The sequence below is a fragment of the Anolis sagrei genome, chromosome 1, assembly GCF_037176765.1.
Source record: "Anolis sagrei isolate rAnoSag1 chromosome 1, rAnoSag1.mat, whole genome shotgun sequence".
In the NCBI taxonomy this organism is placed as follows: Eukaryota; Metazoa; Chordata; class Lepidosauria; order Squamata; family Dactyloidae; genus Anolis; species Anolis sagrei.
In genome coordinates, this window is record NC_090021.1 from 189480548 (window position 1) to 189501070 (window position 20523).

Sequence of the window (20523 nt, forward strand, 5' to 3'; positions counted from 1 at the left end):
CCAGATCGAGTATGAAATCAAATAAATCAATTCACTTATGCTCTGCCTTCATATTTTTTTTAATTTATCAAGGAAAATATCACATATGTGTGGCAAGTTCTGTTATTTTTCATTTCTGGTATTCATGAAAAAATTGAAAAACTGGCTCTGTCGATACATAAATGATCGCATACACATATAAAAATCCCATAGACAAATGTAGAAAAGACTTGTCCACATGTTGCTATCATTTTTTTTACAGAAATATAATCTAATGTATATGTATTGCCTTAAATTAGAATGGTTTAGTATAAATGAGATTGTATTCTAAACTCATGAATAGTTTCATTGCTTTGAAGAATAGTCCCTATTAGTGATATTATAAAGCATTGCTGTAACATGTTCATTGATTAATGTTGTCTGGTAGTGACTAAATACAATTTTTCAAGGAAGCATTTTAGTAAAATATAAATAATTTTTTTTCCCATACAGAGATGTCTAGCTCTATTATTGTGTCTGAAGAAAGAACTGAGAGTTACAGCAGTGGCCTACAATTATCTCCTAGAGATAAAACACTTGAACTCATGCCTGAAAATTCAGTTTATTCCAGCAGTTTAGAGGTTCCAAAGGAGAAGAGTAATGTTCCAACCTTCCTCAAGCACGTGTCAAATGTTGAAATACGTTTGGGAGATATAGCTACTCTCTCTGTGAGTGTAACTGGGAATCCAAAACCTCAGATAGAGTGGTTTTTCAATAGCGTTAAACTTATTTCCTCTCCAGACTATAAGTTTGTATATGATGATGAAAATTATAGCCTTATTATTCTGTCTACAAAATTTCATCATGAGGGGGAATATACTTGTATTGCCAGTAATATCCATGGTGAGACTACATGTAGTGCTTATCTGAAAGTAAATCCAGAAGGAGAGAACAGGGAACTGGAGACAGAATTAGTCACCCAAATTCCCCAACCTCCATATTTTGTTAGGAAGTTGAGTCCTGCACAGTGTGTGGAAGGTGCTTCAGCTGTGTTTGAGTACCAAGTAACTGGAGAGCCAGCTGCTGAGATTCACTGGTTTAAAGAAAATAGACAGATTTTTTCAAGTGTACATTATACCATCATTCATAATCCAGATGGTTCTGGTTTACTGATGGTGAATAATTGTCAGAGAGATGATGGTGGTTTATATTTATGTAGAGGAATAAATAACTTAGGTGAAGCAACTAGTAGTGCAGAACTTGTTATTCTCCTAGATATCTCTTCTACCTTTCCATCTAAAGAACAGAAATCATCACACAAAAAGCTCAGCAAGTTGTATAAAGAGACTACAAGTGAGCAGGCAACTGAATCACGATTATATGCAGTTAAACTACCTGGTGATGACAGACAAACTGGGCTGCAAGGGATGTATACAATTGGAACAGAAGACAAACATTTGTTCCATCGTGAAGAGGTAGATGATCTACATATGGCTTCTTACTCAACAGCCACTATACAGCAGGAAGCCCTTCTCACTCAACAAGCAGCTTTGCTTGAGTCTCATGAAGTTGAGGAAGTTGTAGACATCTCTTCTCAGGCCACTAAAAAGGTGACCCTTGCAGCATTTACAGCAAGTGAGGTGAAGGAACAGTCTGGTTTCTTAGAGCAACACTCTGAGCCAATTCAAAGCCCACCTATAACTGAATTACCTGGCTCTCAATTCCACCAAGTTTCTGATATCTGTTTACCTGTTGTGGAAGAAATAAGCCAAGGAGACAAAGAAAATGGGCTGCAGATCAAGCAGGCAGAAATGATTGAATTAAAGTCTGCTAAAGAAGAAAAGGCACAATTTGCTTCTGTTACCACTGAGGAGAAACATGTGGTAAACACAGGTGAATCTCAAATGTTTAAAATTCCACAAACTGAGGAAGTGACAGTGACCAGTGAGCCCAAGCAAGCAGTGTGCATTCCTACGTCTGAGGGCACCCAAAAATTGTCCAAGGAAGACTTTTTGGCAGTCCAAGTGCATAACTGGGAGAAGGGCCTACTAGTGCAAGAAGAGGGCAGTTTTTTACAGTCTGTGGTTGCAGCAGAACAGCAGAAGATAAGTGAAGCTCATACTACGGAACTTGGTTATGCTGATACACCTGAAGAAGTTAGCCTAATCCAAGAATCATCAAGGCTACTGTATGTGCCCATGATTGCCTCCAAACAAACATTCCCCAAAGAATCTGTCCTTGACACATCCATTGCAGAGCAAGAAATTGGATCCTTGAAACAAGACAGGCTTATCAAAACAGCCCTGGTTGCAGAAGAAAAGCAGCAGCTCTCCAATGAACATATAGAGGAGATTCATGGATTAGAAAGCACAGTAATAGCAGATGTCCACAGAGAGGTTGGGAAGCCACTACATTTGCCCATTGTAATTGGACAAGCCACTTTTCCTAGAGAAGAGCCTTTCTGTCCTGGAGTACCAGTAGAAGATGAAGCAGAGTCTAGGAAAAGCCCAGATTTGTTACACTGCTTATTAATAGAAGAACAGCTTTCCACTTTTTGTGAAGATGCTAAGGAGTTTCATTCTCTACAGAACTCAGTTAACATTCAGTCTGTTAAAGAGCCCACCTCTGTCCTGCACCTCCAGGTGAGCCAAACTGAACAAGTATTGCCCAAGGAGGGTGTTTTAGATATGCGAAAGCCTGAATGCCAAATTGCTCTGCAGAAAGCTGAATACATGTTTAAACGTGTAGTGACTTCAGAGGAAAAAACCCAGATAGCTGCAGAATCACTGGGAAATGTACAGAGTGGTATTTCATGGGAAGAGCCCTTGGCTACCACTGAGGCTCAGCTCCATAAGTGCTTGATGACTGTTGCTGAGGAAATGCTGTTGCCCAAAGAGCACATCCTTCCTGAAGTAGGCAAAGAGCAGAAAGTAATCTTGAGGAAGGAAGATTTTCAAACGGTTATGCAGGTATCAACTGTGATGGAAAAGAGGGCCTTGGTTGCTGGGCACATTGAACCATTTAAGGGCATTCTGTCCATGAACTGTGAGGTGATGTCTGAACCCAGACTGCCTTCAGAATCTACTAGCATTGAAGAAAGTTGTGTTCCTATAGAAACTGCAAGTCTGTTAGAAGACACAGAGCAAGACTTTGCAGCACGAATCCAAGAAGGACAGTCAGTCAGGCTTCCACTGATACTGGAAGAAAAACAGCCATTTGAGGAAGAACACCTCAACCAACTCACAAGACCAGAAACAGAAAGTGTAAAGGCACAGACCCAAGCATGCCCAGTTAAGGATGTGGCAGAAACAGAGGAAAACAAAACCTTTTCCAAAGAAAACTATCTCATAGCTGAAGCTCCAGTATGCTGTAGTTCAGATAAGATGGCTCAGATAAAAAATGTCTTAAAAGTAGCTCTGATGAGTGAACAACACGTATTTTCTTCCGATTTACTGGATAATATACAAAGTGTTCAGTTAAAAAATGCCACAGTGATCAAAGAACCTAAACATGTAACTGGCTCCTGCCTTATTACCATGGAAAGTTACAATACGGCAGAAATAACTTTTCCCCTTGAAGGGGTATACTCTCATTCTATAGACTTCAAAAGTGAGTTGCAGGCTGTGCTTCATCCTATTGTTCATGAAGAAAAACACATTCTGATGTCGGAGGAACCCAGTGCTATATTGGAGCCAAAATATCATCAATTGTCTATTATTTGTTCACCTTTCAGAGAAATGCATTCCATTACAGTCACAGAGGCACCTTTTAAGCAGCAATCAGTTAGCAATATTGATTCACAGGAATTACAGCATGGCAAACTTAGTACTGAATCAGAAATACAGATGGGGCAGCTTGTCTCTGTTCAAGAAGTCAAAACTATGACACTAAAGGAGGAAATTAAAGATGTGGGTACAACCTCACTCACCTTAGATCTTCCTTCAGCTGCTGTGCCGGTTGAGAAACCAATAGATGTTCTGACAGTAAGAGAGAGAAAAGAAGAACTTTTTGAGGAAGATAAGGAATATACACATATGGTTGAGGCAGAGGGACATGAAGACAATGTAGTAAGTGAGGAGCGCCCTGTTGTGCACCAAAGATTTGTAGACACCACTGTTGAGGAAGGTGACAGTGTAAGTCTTACAGTTGTTATAGCCAATGTTAAAACTGTGAACTGGTATTTTGAGGATAAACTTGTATCTTCAGGAAATGAGTTCAAGTGTTTGCAAGATCATGACACATACACACTAATAATCAACCAAGCAATCAAAGAAGTACATCAAGGAGAATACATCTGTGAGGCTCTGAATGAAGGTGGAAAAACAACAACAACAGCGAAACTCACAGTTGTAAAAAGAGGTTGGATTATGGGGATCAGATCTTGCTTCCTTATTTTCACTAGTTTTCTAACTAAACAGAACACATATACATATTTGTATCTCTGTTATAATTTTAGATACAGATATAAGAAGTATATAGACTTCCGTAGTGCACCACCCAACTAATAACACATATTTTCCTTATTCAAACTTGATATATATTTCTCAAATTACTCATTATCCCCTTCCTCTTAGTGATCTGCACTTTCCACTCTTCTGTACAATATCATGGTTAGTTTCCATGATTTATTTCATGAATGATGATTATAAAACATCATTTGTAATGACAATTTAAGAAATATGCATGTTTGAGCACTTTCATCCCCATATCCACAGAGCAACATGGTTCATTCTTCCTTTTCATTGTTATGATATGGATGCAATCCAAAGAACATTTACTAGAAAGTAATCCTCACTGAGTACAGTGGGGCTTGCTTCCAAGTAAATATGCACAGATTGCACTGCACGTCTGAAAAACCACTGCACCATATTAGCAGAATGGCACACAATCTGTTTTTCAATCTTTCACCACAACCTGGTATAATTCTATATATCATGTTGTCTGCATGTCTTTGGTAGTAAATATATCAGAATCTGACTAGATTTCTGTTGTGGCACCATGATGTAGGAGGTTGGGCACTGCTTATAGGTTGCTTTCCTTTTTGATCACGGATTTCCTTTACAGCCACTTTCCTTGGATTGTTCATGAAATCACCCATCTCATTTCTGTTCGTCACTTTATTAACAAGGATTTGGAATGTACTCTGATATATGCACCACTTTTGTTATTATTATTATTAATGTCCACATAGAGCATTAATTATAAGCTATTCTTCTTGCTTTTTAATTTAGTTGGACCTATACTGAGGAGAAGACTGGAATCCCAGGAAGTTGCTGTGAACCACCTCGCCAAATTTACCTGTGAGATCGAGATGGCACCAAATGTACGGTTTCAGTGGTATAGAGCTGGGAGGGAAATTTACGATGGTGACAAGTACACTATATATACAGCTAATTATACATCTGCGCTTCAAATCCCGAGACCACAAGTAGCCGATTGTGGTGAATACAGTTGCAAAGCGTCAAATCAGTATGGCAGTGTAAGCAGCACAGCAAACCTAACAGTAACTGGTAAGTACAGTACATTCTTTCATTCTTCTTTGTTTTTCTTTTTTAAATTTTTTATTGTATCATACATAGAAACAATCTTCAAAATTAGCAGTCAAAAGACCAGTATTTTCCCCAGTCCCACCACCACCACATCCCCATCTCCCCCATCTCCTCCCCCCATCACACCCCCATCCCCCCCCCCCCCCTCACCCAGTAAGTACTGGTAAGTACAGTACATTCTTTCATTCTTCTTAAATACTCTGTTTGCCTTATTTATTGCCACAGTTTTGTATATTATAAAATATTTCAGGACTTGTTACATGCATGGTTTTTAACCTATAACCTACAACCCAGGGACTGCTCTTTCTGGTTTAGTTTATAATAGGAACAGAAGAAAATGCAAGGGATTTTTCTCTAACATTTATATCTAGAGGAGAAGAGTTGCTAAAAGAGCAGTAGAAAGAATCCGGCCAAATTAACTACTTACTATTATTACTGAAAATTTTTCCCCTGACTCTTTTTGGCTCAAAAGAAACTATACACATGATAAGACTGATCTACACCACTGCTGATGTTCACCATTTGATGAAAATACAAACACAAACTTTCATTCATGTTCTACAAATCCTCCTAAAGGGCTGGGAAAATGTCAGCAGGAAATGGGGATATGGGGAGGATACAAATATATGACTTTTGCCAAGAATGATTTCCTTTCCATCATATTCTCTTGAAAGTATTCTTAAATATTTCTTATCTCTTGATGAAATTATAATTTTTAGTCATTTATACGACCATTTATTTGCTTGGAGATGCTTGATTTGATTTACCTACACAAATACTGCAAGATTAATGAGCATTGTTGGCTGGCAGAGCCATCTTGAATGAAATATTTAATGGAACCTCTTGAAATAAATTTAGAATATATTATACTTTCTAGGTATTTCTCTTTTAAAAAGATTTATCTTAATATTTTAGAACAATATGTTTGAAGGGTTACTTTATTTTGTAATTGAAATTGCATTCATCTCTTTGAATCTGTGTTGCTAGTTAATTCATGAAATGCTCTGAAGTCATGACTTGACAACCAAATTTTGCAGTGCAATCACTCTTGTTAGATGAAATTTTGGTTCTTAAATCTCCGTCTTTTATAGTTTTTACATTATGTCAAGTAACATTAATACTGATAGTTCTAATGAGTATATTGACTCTTGGGAATCTTTATGTCACAGTATGTTTAGTCAATTTAATGGGTAACTTGAGAGGCAACATCTGTTTCCTTCCTTTGGGGCTGATTGCAAAGTAACTGTTAATTGGGTCAATGTCAACTTTACCCCCTTTTTTTTGCAGAAGCGTTTCCTCCAACCTTTCTAACCAGACCTGAGTCTATTACTACCTTTGTGGGTAAGAATGCCAGGTTCCTCTGTTCAGTGTCAGGCACTCCAGTGATAGACACAGTGTGGCAGAAGGACGGCGCTGCCATTTCCTCCACTGAGCACCAGAAAATTACCGCTTCTGATAATAAGCACAGTTTAGAAATTGTGCGTCTTACAATAAATGATAGGGGGACATATACTTGCAAAGCCTCAAACAAGTTTGGAGCCGACATCTGCCAGGCAGAACTCGCCATTATTGATAAACCCCATTTCATTAAGGAATTGCAGTCTCTGCAGTCGGCTGTCAATAAAAAGATCCATCTTGAATGCCAAGTGGATGAAGACCGGAAAGTAACAGTGTCCTGGAGTAAAGATGGAAACAGAATACCTCCTGGCAAAGATTACAAGATTTACTTTGAAGACAAAATAGCATCTCTTGAGATCCCGCTAGGCAAACTTAAAGATTCCGGAACATACACATGCACAGCAGCAAATGAGGCAGGAAGTAGTTCTTCTTCCACGACCGTAACAATCAGAGGTAAGAAAATAGATGGCCGACGTAGTACTATTTGCGCTTTCTTATATGCAGTAATTACTGTAGTTACTAATTCCAAATAAGCAAGTGGTAAAAAGGGAAATAAGTTTATTTTTATAAATTTCTCCAAGTTTAGCATGTCATTTCTGGGTCAAAAAATACACTGTTGGTTTTTTTTTTGTGTGTGTTTTTTTTTTTTTGCAGTTGTCTCCATGTCTTTACCAAAGCCTACTGTCTGTCTTATGTGTCCATGCTCTCTTCTTACTGATTAGAACCTGCCATTAATTCTTTTCTTACTTACTTATTTTCCTCTTAGGCAATTCTTTAGTGAAATTCTGGTTACGGTTTGTAAAAGTAGAGTTCAGAGTAATAGCAGAAGTTGGAGTTTAGGGCAACAAATGGCTACGTATTTCTACATATTTTGTCTTGAAATCCATCTTCTAAGGTGTTATTTCAGGATTCTTTCTTTCTGAACCCTTCTTCTAGAACCACCATCATTCCTGAAGAAAGTGGATCCCTCTTATTTGTTGACTCCAGGAGAGTCGGCACATCTTCAATGCAAAGTCAAAGGGTCTCCTGAGATTCAGGTGACATGGTTCAAAAACAATAAAGAAATTAGAGAGAGTGATACACACAGGATGTCTTTTGCCAACAATGTGGCTGTGTTAGATGTTTCCAATGTGAAAGTGGAAGATAGTGGAAGTTACTCTTGTGAAGTGGTCAATGATGCTGGCAGCGACAGTTGCAGCACTGAGATTGTTGTCAAAGGTTTGTTCTTAAACTCACAAACAATTTCTTTTAGAGCCACTGTGTTCTGCTACATGCCTCTTATCAGTCACTAATTCTTCATTAATGCTTTGGTAATTTTATAGAGCCTCCTACTTTTATCAAAACTCTTGAGCCAGCTGAAATAGTGAGAGGAACAAATGCCACGCTTCAGTGTGAAGTTTCTGGTACCGGGCCTTTTGATGTCACTTGGTTTAAAGACAAGAAGCAAATTCGCAGTAGTAAAAAATACAGGTTGACTGCCCAAAAGTCTATTATCTCTTTGGAAATTTCTTCATTCAATAGTGCAGACGCTGGTGAATATGAATGTTCCATAGCGAATGAAGTTGGGAAGTGCATTTGCAGTGCAACATACATACTGAAAGGTTAGTGAACAGACAAATGAACACAAGCACTTTTTAGCATAGTGCAAACACAAAAGAGTCCTTTTTTTAGTAAACAAGTAGTAAATGGCTCATTACCTGAATACTGTTGGGTGTTTTGTAGCCATTGTCACCTGCCATTGTTTTTCTGGAATAAAGGCAAAGACTGCCTTTTGTTCAAGTTAACCTGCAGATATGGAGTTTTGCATAATTGAGACTGATGCTTTTGCAACTTATGTCATGGTTTGTGATACAAATGGCAAAATGCATCACAAATTTATCTTTTCATCACAAATCTATCTTTTCTTCTTTCAGTTCCCAATGATCAATACTTAAGCTTACATCTAGGGAGAGATGCAAATTCCAAAATATTTTTATGTATTTTTTTGCATTTCAAGACTTCTTTGTGTAAAGTTAGTTTCTATTTAAAATGTTGCTTTTTTTACAGAAGCGCTGTTTTTATAGAAGCACTGTATAAATTTATATTTTAACATTTTTGTGTGACTTTTTTTAAAAAAAAAAGTCTTAAAATGTGAAAAATCTTATAGCGCTTAGTCGTTTTCTCAACAGGGTGTTTCAACATGCTGAGATGCCCATTCTCATGGAAACATAATATTTTTGAATATTTTAATATTCTTTACATGCAAATCATGCAAGAAGAGCTTTAAATTCAGGCATGATAATACATTCCTTGATATGCACAGTATTGGGCAAATTAGTCCAGCCTTCAGAAGCAAACACATATTTATGTACAATTAAAGTGGGCAACTGGTTACCTTACAGCTGCCACAAGCCACAGCAGGCTTGGCCAAGGTTTTAGATACTACAAAGCTTAAATTTAGAGAGCACCGGGTCTCCTACACTGGTTTACAGTGCTGTTTGCTAAAAGCAAGACATATTCAGATTAGGTCAAACAATTTATGTTAACAGCCTAAACATAAAACACCAATTTACTGCTACTTCCTGCAATCCATTATATGGATTGTCAGCCCAGCCACACTCAGAGGAATCCCAGCAGGAAAATAATCCAAAAGCTACAGATTTCACCTGACTTCCTGTTCCCATATCCTGCTCTCTATTGTATTCAGTGACTCTTTAACACCATCATTTATATGGATTAATCTGCCATCATACACAACAAACAATATTCCCTATGTCACCAGGTTGAAGCTATATTCTTTTTTACAAATTTCTTCTGGAGCAATTTATCCATAAAACATGCCAATTGATGCTGAATCTATTTTTTGTTTAAAATCTTTGAAATGAGGCACCTAGCATAAAATGAAGGTATTCTGATACATAAGATTTTGTCTTATTTTGTTTTAAAACAGAACCTCCATCTTTTATTAAGAAAATTGAAGGTGTTACTACACTTGCTGGAGACACTGTTACTTTGCAAACAGTTGTGAAAGGTTCAGCTCCTCTTTCTGTCACTTGGATGAAGGGGAAAGACATTATTAAAGAAGATAACAAAGTCAAAGTGACCTTTGAAAATGGCATTGCAACTCTGCAAATCTCAGATGTCCAAATTAGTTCTTGTGGTAAATATACATGTCTGGCTGAGAATGACGCAGGAAGCCAAACATGTTTTGGAGAATTAGCAGTTAAAGGTCAGTGTAGGAACACTTTAGCATCACTCAGTTCTTAAAATATCAGCAGGCTGTTTGCATTTGCTCTGTAATGACCACTATTTAATTTTATTATAGAGCCCGCTACAATTGTTGAGAGAGCAGAGTTCATTGAGGTGACTGCCGGAGACCCGGCTACTTTGGAATATACTGTTGCAGGCACCCCAGAGTTAAAAACGAAATGGTTCAAAGGCGGAAAACCCTTGGTGTCTAACAAAAAGTACAGGATCAGTTTTAAGAACAACGTTGCTCAGTTAAAATTCTATGCTGCCGAATTACAAGATAGCGGCGAAATCACCTTTGAGGTTGAGAATGACGTTGGGCGCAGCGCATGCACCACCATGCTTACTGTGTTAGGTTGGTAATCTTCTTTTAGTAGAATGCCACTCCAGCTTGGAGCCTAAAACCATTCAAACAAAAGACCTCAAATGCTCTTTTTTAATATACTGGTTTTCTTTCTTTGCTCTACCTTGGAATAGATCGAACCATTCCTCCCTTCTTTACTAAGCCTCTGCGGAACGTTGACAGTGCAGTTGGTGGTTCCACCCATCTTGATTGCAAAGTGTCAGGTTCTCATCCAATCAAGGTGTCTTGGTTCAAGCATGACAAAGAGATCACTCCCAGCGCCAAATACACCTTAAGATATGAAGAAGGCTCAGCATCTTTGGAAATCAAACACCTGGACACCAATGATATAGGGGTGTATTCCTGTAGAGCCACAAACTCTGCAGGGAGCAAAGAAAGCAGAAGTACTTTGACTGTAAAAGGTTTGATGTCTTATTGCATTATCTTCTTGGTGCATCTTCTTAACTTATTTTTGATCCCACTGTGTGCATGTACAATGCTTACTCTTTCCAATTCTTTCTTTCGACCAATGTTTAGAACCACCTAGCTTTGTAACAGAGCCTGAGTCTCAAGAAACGGTACCTGGATCAACAGTGCGCCTGAAGAGTACTTTTAAAGGAACACCACCTCTCTCTGTGGAGTGGTTTAAGGGTGATACTAAGCTAACAACTGGTGGAGCTTGCTATATCATGACAGAAGCTTTGTCAAGTTACCTGGAACTCTATGCAGTAAAGCCAACGGATTCAGGCGTCTATTCTTGCAAAGTCAGCAATGTCGCTGGTTCAGTTGCATGCAGTGCGAATTTATTTGTGAAAGGTTTGCATTTTCCTCCTCCTCTTACAAAAACTTTAAATAGAGATCTGACATTACCTCTTAGTTTTTTGAAACCTCTTTCGACCACTCTTCTAAATAACATCTCTTAATTCCACAGAACCGGCTACTTTCCTGGAAAGGCTTGAGCCATCTCAGTTAATTAAGAAAGGAGAATATGCCCAGTTAGAATGTAAAGTGGCGGGCACACCTGAAATTAAAATCTCTTGGTTTAAGAATGACAGGGAAATCACAGAAAGTGACAAGTACAAGATGTCTTTGGTGGGATCCGCAGCAATACTCAGGCTGTTAGAAGTCACAGTCGAAGACAGCGGTGAATATATGTGTGAAGCCAAAAATGATGCTGGGAAAGATACCTGCCACAGTGTCGTAACAGTAAAAGGTGTGTGGATGACATCCGCTGGCTCAATTTTCTTGGCAACTCTGTTGTGCCTTTAAAAAGTCCCCAAAATAATTATTTACCCCCCACTCTTTTTTCTTATCTTGTGCTCTAGAATCACCTTATTTTGTCAAGGAGTTTGAACCGAGGGAAGTATTAAAAGATTCAGATGTTATACTGGAATGTGGGGTGTTGGGCACTCCTCCATTTGAAGTATATTGGTTAAAAGACAACAAACCTGTGAGGAGCAGTAAAAAACACAGAATAAGCATTGAGGATACCTTGATTAGCCTCCAAGTTTTCAAGTTTGATTCTTCCGATGCGGGCGAATACCAGTGCAGGGTGACAAATGATGTAGGAAGCTGTGTCTGTAGTTCTGAGGTGGCTCTGAAAGGTTAGTATTCCTTAGGAAATCTTACTTGTCTTTTGTTTGAACATTCAGTTCACCCCAATGCTGACAAGAGATCTGTTCTCTCTATAGAGCCCCCACAATTTGTGAAGAGGATTGAGAACATTAGCTCTCTTAGAGGAGGTACCATTGTGTTTCAAGCAACCATTAAAGGCTCTATGCCAATAATGATTTCTTGGCTGAAAGATAATGATGATATTGTTGAAGATGATAATACCAAAATGACTTTTGTGAACAACGTGGCCACTCTCATGATTAGGGCCATTGAAGTCAAACATGATGGGAAATACTTTTGCCAGGCTAAAAATGATGCCGGCATCCAAAGATGTTCTGCTTTGCTAACTGTAAAAGGTTTGTTTTGCCTCCTTTTATCTCAGTTACGTAGAAAGATTATTTTAGCCAAGTCAGTATTGCAGTGTTGGTCATACAACTCATGCATATTCCTGTATTTATCACAGAGCCAGCCACAATAACTGACAAAGCTGTTTCAATTGATGTCACGGAAGGTGACCCGGCCACCTTGCAATGTAGATTTTCAGGAACAAAAGATATCACTGCCAAATGGTTCCGAGATGGAAAGGAGTTGTCGCTGGGACACAAATATAAAATCAGTATTACTGATACAGTTTCTGTGTTAAAGATTGTGTCTACAGAAAAGAAAGATAGCGGCGAATACACATTTGAGGTTTCCAATGATGTTGGAAGCAGCAGCTGTAAAGCTAGCATTAATGTATTAGGTTTGTATTGCATGACTCTCTTGGAGGGATGGGGCAGTCTTGACTGAATTATAGTTCTTATTCTTCTCATAGCAAAGATAAACATAGTGGCAGCTTGATATATAATCTTTCCTTCCTGGTCTGTCTTTGATAGATCTCATCATACCACCTAAATTCACCAAAAAACTGAAGAAAATGGATAGCATTAAAGGCTCTTTTGTTCATCTTGAGTGTATAGTTTCTGGTTCACATCCTATAAGTATCCAGTGGTACAAAGATGGCAAAGAGATAACTGCTAGTGACAAACACAAGTATTCTTTCCATGATAATACGGCCTTCTTGGAGATCAACAAGCTCGAAGGTGTAGACAGCGGATCTTATACCTGTGAAGCAACAAATAAAGCAGGAAGAAACCAATGCAGTGCATATTTAACAGTCAAAGGTTTGACCATGTTGTTTCCCCCCTACTTCTAAGCAACCTGTTTGGCATTTACTTTTAATTCTGAATTCCCCCTCCTCTTATGCTTATGTAAATGATTTGCCTTCTTCCCTCGTCTTTCTTCTCACTCTTTGTAGAACCTCCATGCTTTGTTGAAAAACCACAATCACACGATGTTGTCCCTGCTGCAAGAGTCCAGTTCAAAGCTCTTGTGAGCGGCACTCCTCCCATACAAATAAAGTGGTTCAAAGATAGCAAAGAACTCCTTTCATCAGCATCTCGTTCAGTTTACAAGGATGATACTTCAAGTCTCTTAGAACTCTTTTCAGCCAAGACATCTGATTCAGGGAACTATATCTGCCAAATAAGCAATGACGTTGGATCCACAACTTGCAAAACAACTCTTTTTGTAAAAGGTCTGCAGCTTTACATCCTGCGTAGTTACTTGGCTTTCATTTAAAACAATCCTATGCATGTCTACTTACAAGCAGGGTCATTAAATTGTGTTGGACAGATCCTAAATTCTGAACCAAATTGAGATGATTTTGATCTAATTTGGATTAAATCATTCAGATTATCTTGATACATATCCAGAATGAATTGCTGTGGTCCAAGCCACTTGGATTACATTAGAAGGGCCCGGATTAATAATTTTGCTGTGTTTTTTTTTTAGAGCTAGTCAGTATATCTCCAACATTATTGTAGCGGGAAAACATCGTAATAGAGTGACAATAGGATGGAAGGGAGGAGCAGGAGATTGGGCATTGAGAGCTTTAACTATCATTCTCCAATTACGGTGGTTCCAGGACAAGGAAGAGATGTAATGTCAAGCCACTAAGCTTATAGATTCAATTTTCTAACTCAAGTTCATGCTATTTTGTTTGAGTTGGTTAGTAATAGCAAATCTGAGTCTGGTTTTCCACCTGGCTGTAGTTGCTGCCTTGTCCACTCCTTCTCACACAAGATGCCTTTTGGTAGGGTATTTTAACACTTTCACTTTACATCTATTATATAGCTGTGCTTCGAAGCTCAAGAGAAGCACAAGAAAGGAGTTCCCAGGCATTCAATAGCCTCTGTCTCCACCCCCACTCTGTGTAGAATTCTGGTGCTAAGCCCCACTGCATTGAATCTGCTGGCCTCTAATCATGGAGGGCCATCAAAAGCATACTTCTCCTGTTTCCAGGCAAATATTGTATAGTCATGTTTTCCAACTCTAAAATTTGGGAGCACTTCTAGAGATTCATAGCACAATGCCTCCAGTACTAAGTGGAGGGGGATATGACTTTAAAAAATTAAAACCGATTTAAAAGTGAGTAGAAGGATTAATTATGTACCTTTAAAAACAAATATATATATTTAAAAATAAAATTTAGATGTTGGCTATCCCCAAAACCCTGGAATGATCTGTTTACAGTTTGACTGTGGCCATCAGCTCTGGAGAGACTCCTGTGTTCCCAATTTTCATGAAGTTGTATGAAAAATCAGAAAGCTTACAGCCCTTTTCGTTCCTCAATTTATCCATTGGAAGATTAAATTTAAATCTCAGTTTTGGTTCAGAATTTGGATCAAATTGGATTGGATCATTTTAATCTGATTTGAGGACCAATGCAAATCAAATAGTGTGGACCTTCACAGCCCTACTTGAAAGTAACTTTCGCTAGGCTTGGGGATTGCCCCCAAGTTGGTGTGTTCATAAGATTGAATTTTTCCTCTCAGTTTTTAAAAAATACCAATTCCTTTTTTTTAAAAAAAATTAATATTGTTGTGTGATTCCCTCCCCCTCATTCCACTTTCAGAACCTCCCAGGTTTGTTCAGAAGCCTAGCCCAGTGATAGTACTGAGGAAAGGACAGGCTACCACTTTTGAATGCCAGGTAGCTGGAACACCTGAAATCCGCGTTACTTGGTACCTGGATGGGAATGAAGTGTTGGATCATGCCAAGTACGGAGTCTCATTTGTAGACAACGTTGCCACTTTTAAAGTCTCCAATGCCAAAATTGAGGATAGTGGAACATATGTCTGTGAAGCTCACAATGACGCAGGTAGTGAGAGCTGCAGCATTGAACTGAAAGTGAAAGGTTAGTTGTAATTGTTCCTTTTGCTGATAGCTCGGCCACATAGCTGCCTTTCTCCTCTTTGGTCCTTAAGGTGGCTTTGCTTTCTTCTAATCTAGAACCTCCCACATTTGTAAGAGAGCTGAAACCTGTGGAAGTAGTTAAAACGTTCGATGCTGTGCTGGAATGCGAAGTTACAGGGACTCCTCCGTTTGAAGTAACCTGGCTGAAAAACAACAGCGAGATTCGAAGCAGCAAAAAATATACCATGACGACTAGGGAATCTGTATTTGCTCTTCAAATAATGAACTGCGATTTTCAAGATGCTGGTGAATACCAGTGTGTGATATCAAATGAGGGAGGCAGTTGTTCATGTAGCACAAGAGTTAGTTTGAAAGGTTAGTTCAGCCATCCCAGTAAAGGGTGGGGGGTGGGGGGAATCTTTTCTCCGCTATCAAACCTTACTATCAAACCTCATTCTGGTTTTTATTTTTTTAACAAACAAACGAATACAGAGCCCCCATCTTTCCTCAAGAAGATTGAAAACATCCATGCAGTTTTGAAAGGTTCAGCGGTCTTTCAGTGTACCGTGACTGGTTCTCAGCCCTTAACCGTGTCTTGGATAAAAGACGAGAGAATCATTGAGGATGATGAGAATTTTCACCTTTCCTTTGAGAATAATGTAGCAAGACTGAAGATCGATCGTGTGGACCTTAGTCACAGTGGGAGATATACATGTCAGGCAAAGAATGAGTCAGGAGTTGAAAAGTGTTTTGCTTTACTCTTAGTACAAGGTTTGTGAGTTTTCATTTCTGACTTTTAGATTCTTGGTCTTCTGTTTATGGGGCAGGGAAAGACTTCAAAACATGTCTTTTAATTCTTACTGCAGAACCTGCTCAGATCATAGAAAAGGCCAAATCAGTTAAAGTGACTGAAAGAGACCCCGTGACTCTTGAATGCACTGTGGCTGGAACGCCAGAGCTTCAAGTCAAATGGTTCAAGGATGGCAAACAATTCATGCCCAGTAGATATTACACCATGAGTTTTGATAATAATGTGGCCCGTTTCAGATTTGAATCAGTCATGAAAGAAGACAGCGGTGCTTACACTTTTAAGGTGGAGAATGAATTTGGAAGCAGCACCTGTGAGGCTGTTTTGACAGTATTAGGTTTGTATTTAATTTCTTTCTAGACATGGTAGTTATCTGTGTAGCTCCATGAAGGCAATTGAAAGCAAGGAATCTGATACTATTTGCCTTTTTCCTCCCCTCTGGGCAGATCAATCAATCCCGCCTTCATTTACCAAAAAATTACCCAAAATGGATAAAATTTTGGGATCATCTATTCATATGGAGTGCAAAGTTTCTGGCTCACTCCCGATTACTGCAAAATGGTTCAAAGATGGAAAAGAGATACCCGACAGTGCTAAATACAGGAGCTTGTGTCATGAAAACACAGTATTGCTAGAAGTCAGCAACTTAGAATTGACAGATTCTGCCAATTATACTTGCAGCGTGACTAATGTTGCAGGAAGTGACTCATGTAGCGCCGTCTTAACAGTGAAAGGTTTGCATTTCCATCTTCTTACTCTTTACTGTGTAAAATATGCATCTTATTAACTTCAGCATACTGAGCACTATTTTAATATCTTGGAAAAGAACTATCTGGGTGCAACTATAATTTTCTTAAAGTCTTTCCAACATGTTTACTTCTCTTTAATGCATATTATGCTCTGCCAGACACTACTTTCTTCTCTAACACTTAATCATTTTCTTTCCTAAATTCTTTAGAACCACCAAGCTTCCTGGTCAAACCAGAAAGCCAACAAGCTGTACCTGATTCATCAGTGGAATTTAAGGCTGTGTTAAAGGGAACGCCACCTTTTAAAATAAAGTGGTTTAAAGAAGATTTAGAGCTTGTGCCTGGACCTAACTGTTTATTTGGGATAGAAGGGTCGACGGGCTTCTTAAATCTTTATTCAGTGGATCTATTAAAAAGTGGTCACTATACTTGTCATGTTTCCAATGACGTTGGCAGCGATTCTTGTTCAACAACGCTGAACATAACAGGTGTGCTAATTCGTTTCGTGTTGCTCTTCTCTTCTTTGTATTCCGCTTTCTCTTTTGCAAATGTATCTTCATTTTGTATGTTGCTGACTTTAGACAATCTTGACAGTGTTTAATCGCCTTTTAGGCTTCTCTTGTTCTTTATAAAATTGGACAATGATCTCTTTTCATTTTATTTATTGTGCATTCATGCTTTCTTTCATTTTGTAGAACCTCCAAAGTTTGTCAAGAAGCTGGAAGCATCCAAAACTGTGAAACAGGGTGACTCCACCCGGCTTGAATGTAAAATCAGTGGTTCTCCTGAAATCAGAGTGGTATGGTACAGAAATGATACAGAACTCCATGCTAGTGAAAAATTCCAGATGTCATTCACAGACTCTTTGGCAGTAATTGAAATGAAACATCTTGGTGCTGAAGATAGTGGAGATTATATATGTGAAGCACAAAATCCTGCTGGGAGGGCAAGCTGCAGTACCAAACTTCTAGTAAAAGGTTAGGAAACACTCTTTCACAGTGTTCCTCCTTCTCTTTGTAGTCATTAATGACTGTCTTTAAAACGACAGTAATTAATTCATTCTAGTTCTTATATTTAAGCTAACTGGGTTATATCGGACACAGTCTTCTGTGTACACAGCACAAATATCTGTTCAAAACATTTGGAGTAGACAGGGAACACAGTTGTGTGCAGGGGAGAGTATACATCTTGTAGCTTGAGTGGATGTCAGTTTGGGTGGCAGTTAATGGAGGCCCATGATAAGGGCATCACAAGTCTGTATTAGTCAGAATCTAGGTCTCTCAAGATTTTCTAGTTTCTGACTTCTGCCCTCTGCTGAGAAGGCAAAAATAGGTTTATTGGTTGTAGTGTTCGTTGTTGCAGTGGTGTTGGTGAAGAAAATGTAGTGATTATAAAAGCTAATGGCGTTCCATGCAGTCATGCTGGTCACATAATCTTGAAGTCATGACCTCTTCAGAACCACCCAAATTTGTGACCAAAATAAACAATCTTACTGTTATGATGGGTGAACCAGTAGAGTTACAAGAAGTTGGCTCTTTGGCTTAGAAATGGAGATGAGCACCACCCCTAGAGTCAGACTCAACTAGACTTAATGTCAAGGGGAAACCTATACCTTTATCAAAGCTTTTTACCTGTCAGACCAAGGCTTGGTAGATAATACAAAGGCTGTATTTTATTGGATAGGAAGATAAAAATGTTCTTGAAAACTATCCTAGCCCCACCACTGACCCATTTTGGCTAATAATCAAAAGACATTGGTCAGGTTTTCTACTGAGACATTCATTGGGGGAGGGGCTTTGGCTTAATGCCTATTTTGGAACAGTCAAAGATACATATATAAAATTTCTTACATTTTGCTTTCATGACTCTAACAGCATGCGCTTTACATCGATATCTTTTTGAAATGGCACCTGCCTCCTCTTTTCTTCCTAGAACCACCTGTATTTAGCAGGAAGCCATCTCCAGTAGATACCCTCAAAGGAACTGAAGTTAGTCTTGAGTGTGAAATCGCTGGGACACCACCATTTGATGTTACATGGTATAAGGATAAGAGACAAATTCGTAGCAGTAAAAAATACAAGGTCACATCCAAAAATTACCATGCGAGTGTTCACATTCTTAATATTGAAGCTTCTGACATTGGTGAATACCAGTGCAAAGCTCAGAATGATGTTGGAACGGACACTTGCATTTGCACTGTAAAACTAAAAGGTAAGGATTGCTTTGAATAAATGATATCAAAACCTCTTTATACATCTTGCAGAATGCATCTTATTGGAAATCTTGACCCCCGTATTGCCTATTTCCTCTTCAGAACCACCCAAATTTGTGACCAAAATAAACAATCTTACTGTTGTGGTGGGTGAACCAGTAGAGTTACAAGCAGTCGTGGAAGGCTCTCAGCCAATTTCAGTTCTGTGGCTCAAGGATAAGGAAGAGGTTATTCGAGAAAGTGAAAACAGAACAATAACCTTCACGGAAAACACGGCTACTCTTCAGCTTGCAAAAGCATTGCCAGCAAGTGCTGGGAAGTATATTTGTCGAATCAGTAATGATGCTGGAACCCGGGAGTGTATAGCCACTTTAACAGTCCTAGGTTAGTAATGGAGGAAAAAAATCCTTTAAAACTGAGATTTCTTAAAAGTAAAGAAGGCTAGTAATATGTAGAATGTTGAGAATATTAGAAATATGATATTTATTACGTTGTAAATACATTTTACAGAATGCCTTTAGTTTTGGCAAAAGGGAATCAACACAGGAAGAGCAATGAATATAGGCAGATATTTCCGTTTTACACTCTTAGATCTAATTACATGGAAATAAGAAGTTAGGCCAAAATCTTAACAGAATGTCAGAAACTAAAAGCTAAAGAACTTTGAAACTATTCCTCAACTTTGTTGTCAGGAAAAAAAAGTAGATTTCATGTCTTGATAAAACACAATATGGATTCTGTTCCACTGATAAATATAATTCTTATTATATCCAGAGCATCTTAGCTCAGTATACACACTTTCAATGTTCTCATTACTACAGAAGTGAACATTATAATACTATAAATTACACACACTTGATGATATTTTATTTCTAAATATCATGGGTGTGCTCTTTGTACTACAGTGGTTAATAGCTTTGTATAGGTTTCACTAAGGTGACAACAAATCCATATTACACATTTAGGCTGATAGTTTCTGTATTTGTATAAGTCTGAGACCAATTTATTTACAGATATATATTGTTCATATTTCTCTCCAGAGCCAGCTGTCATTGTAGAGAAAGCTGAGCCAATGAAAGTCACGGTAGGAGATATTTGTACCTTAGAGTGCAAAGTGGGCGGAACACCTGAACTTTCAATAGGCTGGTTTAAGGATGGAAAAGAACTAACTAGTAACCAGAAGTACAAAATTACCTTCTACAATAAAGTCTCCACACTTAAAATTCTTGATTCAGAAAGGGAAGACAGTGGTTTATATACCTTTGAGGTGCAGAACAACGTTGGCAAAAGCAGCTGCACAGCTTCAGTTGATGTTCTAGGTTAGTTCTATTGCTTCTTTTCATAATAATTTCATTTGAAATGGTTTCCCTTCTCCCTTGTCACCTTTTCTTGGGAATTCTTACGTTCTTTTGTTTACTTCCTCTTAA

The 20523-nt window shown here is 38.4% G+C and overlaps 1 protein-coding gene across 1 annotated transcript in view; it reads left to right on the forward strand.

The window, feature by feature from the left end:
• TTN (titin) overlaps nucleotides 1–20523 on the forward strand; it is a 303381-nt gene that overhangs the window by 81739 nt on the left and 201119 nt on the right. The window contains exons 46-70 of the mRNA XM_067471246.1: nucleotides 472–4317; nucleotides 5190–5468; nucleotides 6795–7358; nucleotides 7842–8123; nucleotides 8228–8506; nucleotides 9835–10113; nucleotides 10210–10488; nucleotides 10611–10898; nucleotides 11014–11292; nucleotides 11408–11689; nucleotides 11802–12080; nucleotides 12168–12446; nucleotides 12554–12832; nucleotides 12966–13253; nucleotides 13388–13666; nucleotides 15047–15328; nucleotides 15424–15702; nucleotides 15820–16098; nucleotides 16194–16472; nucleotides 16582–16869; nucleotides 17094–17372; nucleotides 17580–17861; nucleotides 18817–19095; nucleotides 19199–19480; nucleotides 20137–20415. Of these exons, the coding sequence (XP_067327347.1) occupies nucleotides 472–4317; nucleotides 5190–5468; nucleotides 6795–7358; nucleotides 7842–8123; nucleotides 8228–8506; nucleotides 9835–10113; nucleotides 10210–10488; nucleotides 10611–10898; nucleotides 11014–11292; nucleotides 11408–11689; nucleotides 11802–12080; nucleotides 12168–12446; nucleotides 12554–12832; nucleotides 12966–13253; nucleotides 13388–13666; nucleotides 15047–15328; nucleotides 15424–15702; nucleotides 15820–16098; nucleotides 16194–16472; nucleotides 16582–16869; nucleotides 17094–17372; nucleotides 17580–17861; nucleotides 18817–19095; nucleotides 19199–19480; nucleotides 20137–20415 (10869 nt within the window). The remainder of the gene's footprint in view (nucleotides 1–471; nucleotides 4318–5189; nucleotides 5469–6794; nucleotides 7359–7841; nucleotides 8124–8227; nucleotides 8507–9834; nucleotides 10114–10209; nucleotides 10489–10610; nucleotides 10899–11013; nucleotides 11293–11407; nucleotides 11690–11801; nucleotides 12081–12167; nucleotides 12447–12553; nucleotides 12833–12965; nucleotides 13254–13387; nucleotides 13667–15046; nucleotides 15329–15423; nucleotides 15703–15819; nucleotides 16099–16193; nucleotides 16473–16581; nucleotides 16870–17093; nucleotides 17373–17579; nucleotides 17862–18816; nucleotides 19096–19198; nucleotides 19481–20136; nucleotides 20416–20523) is intronic.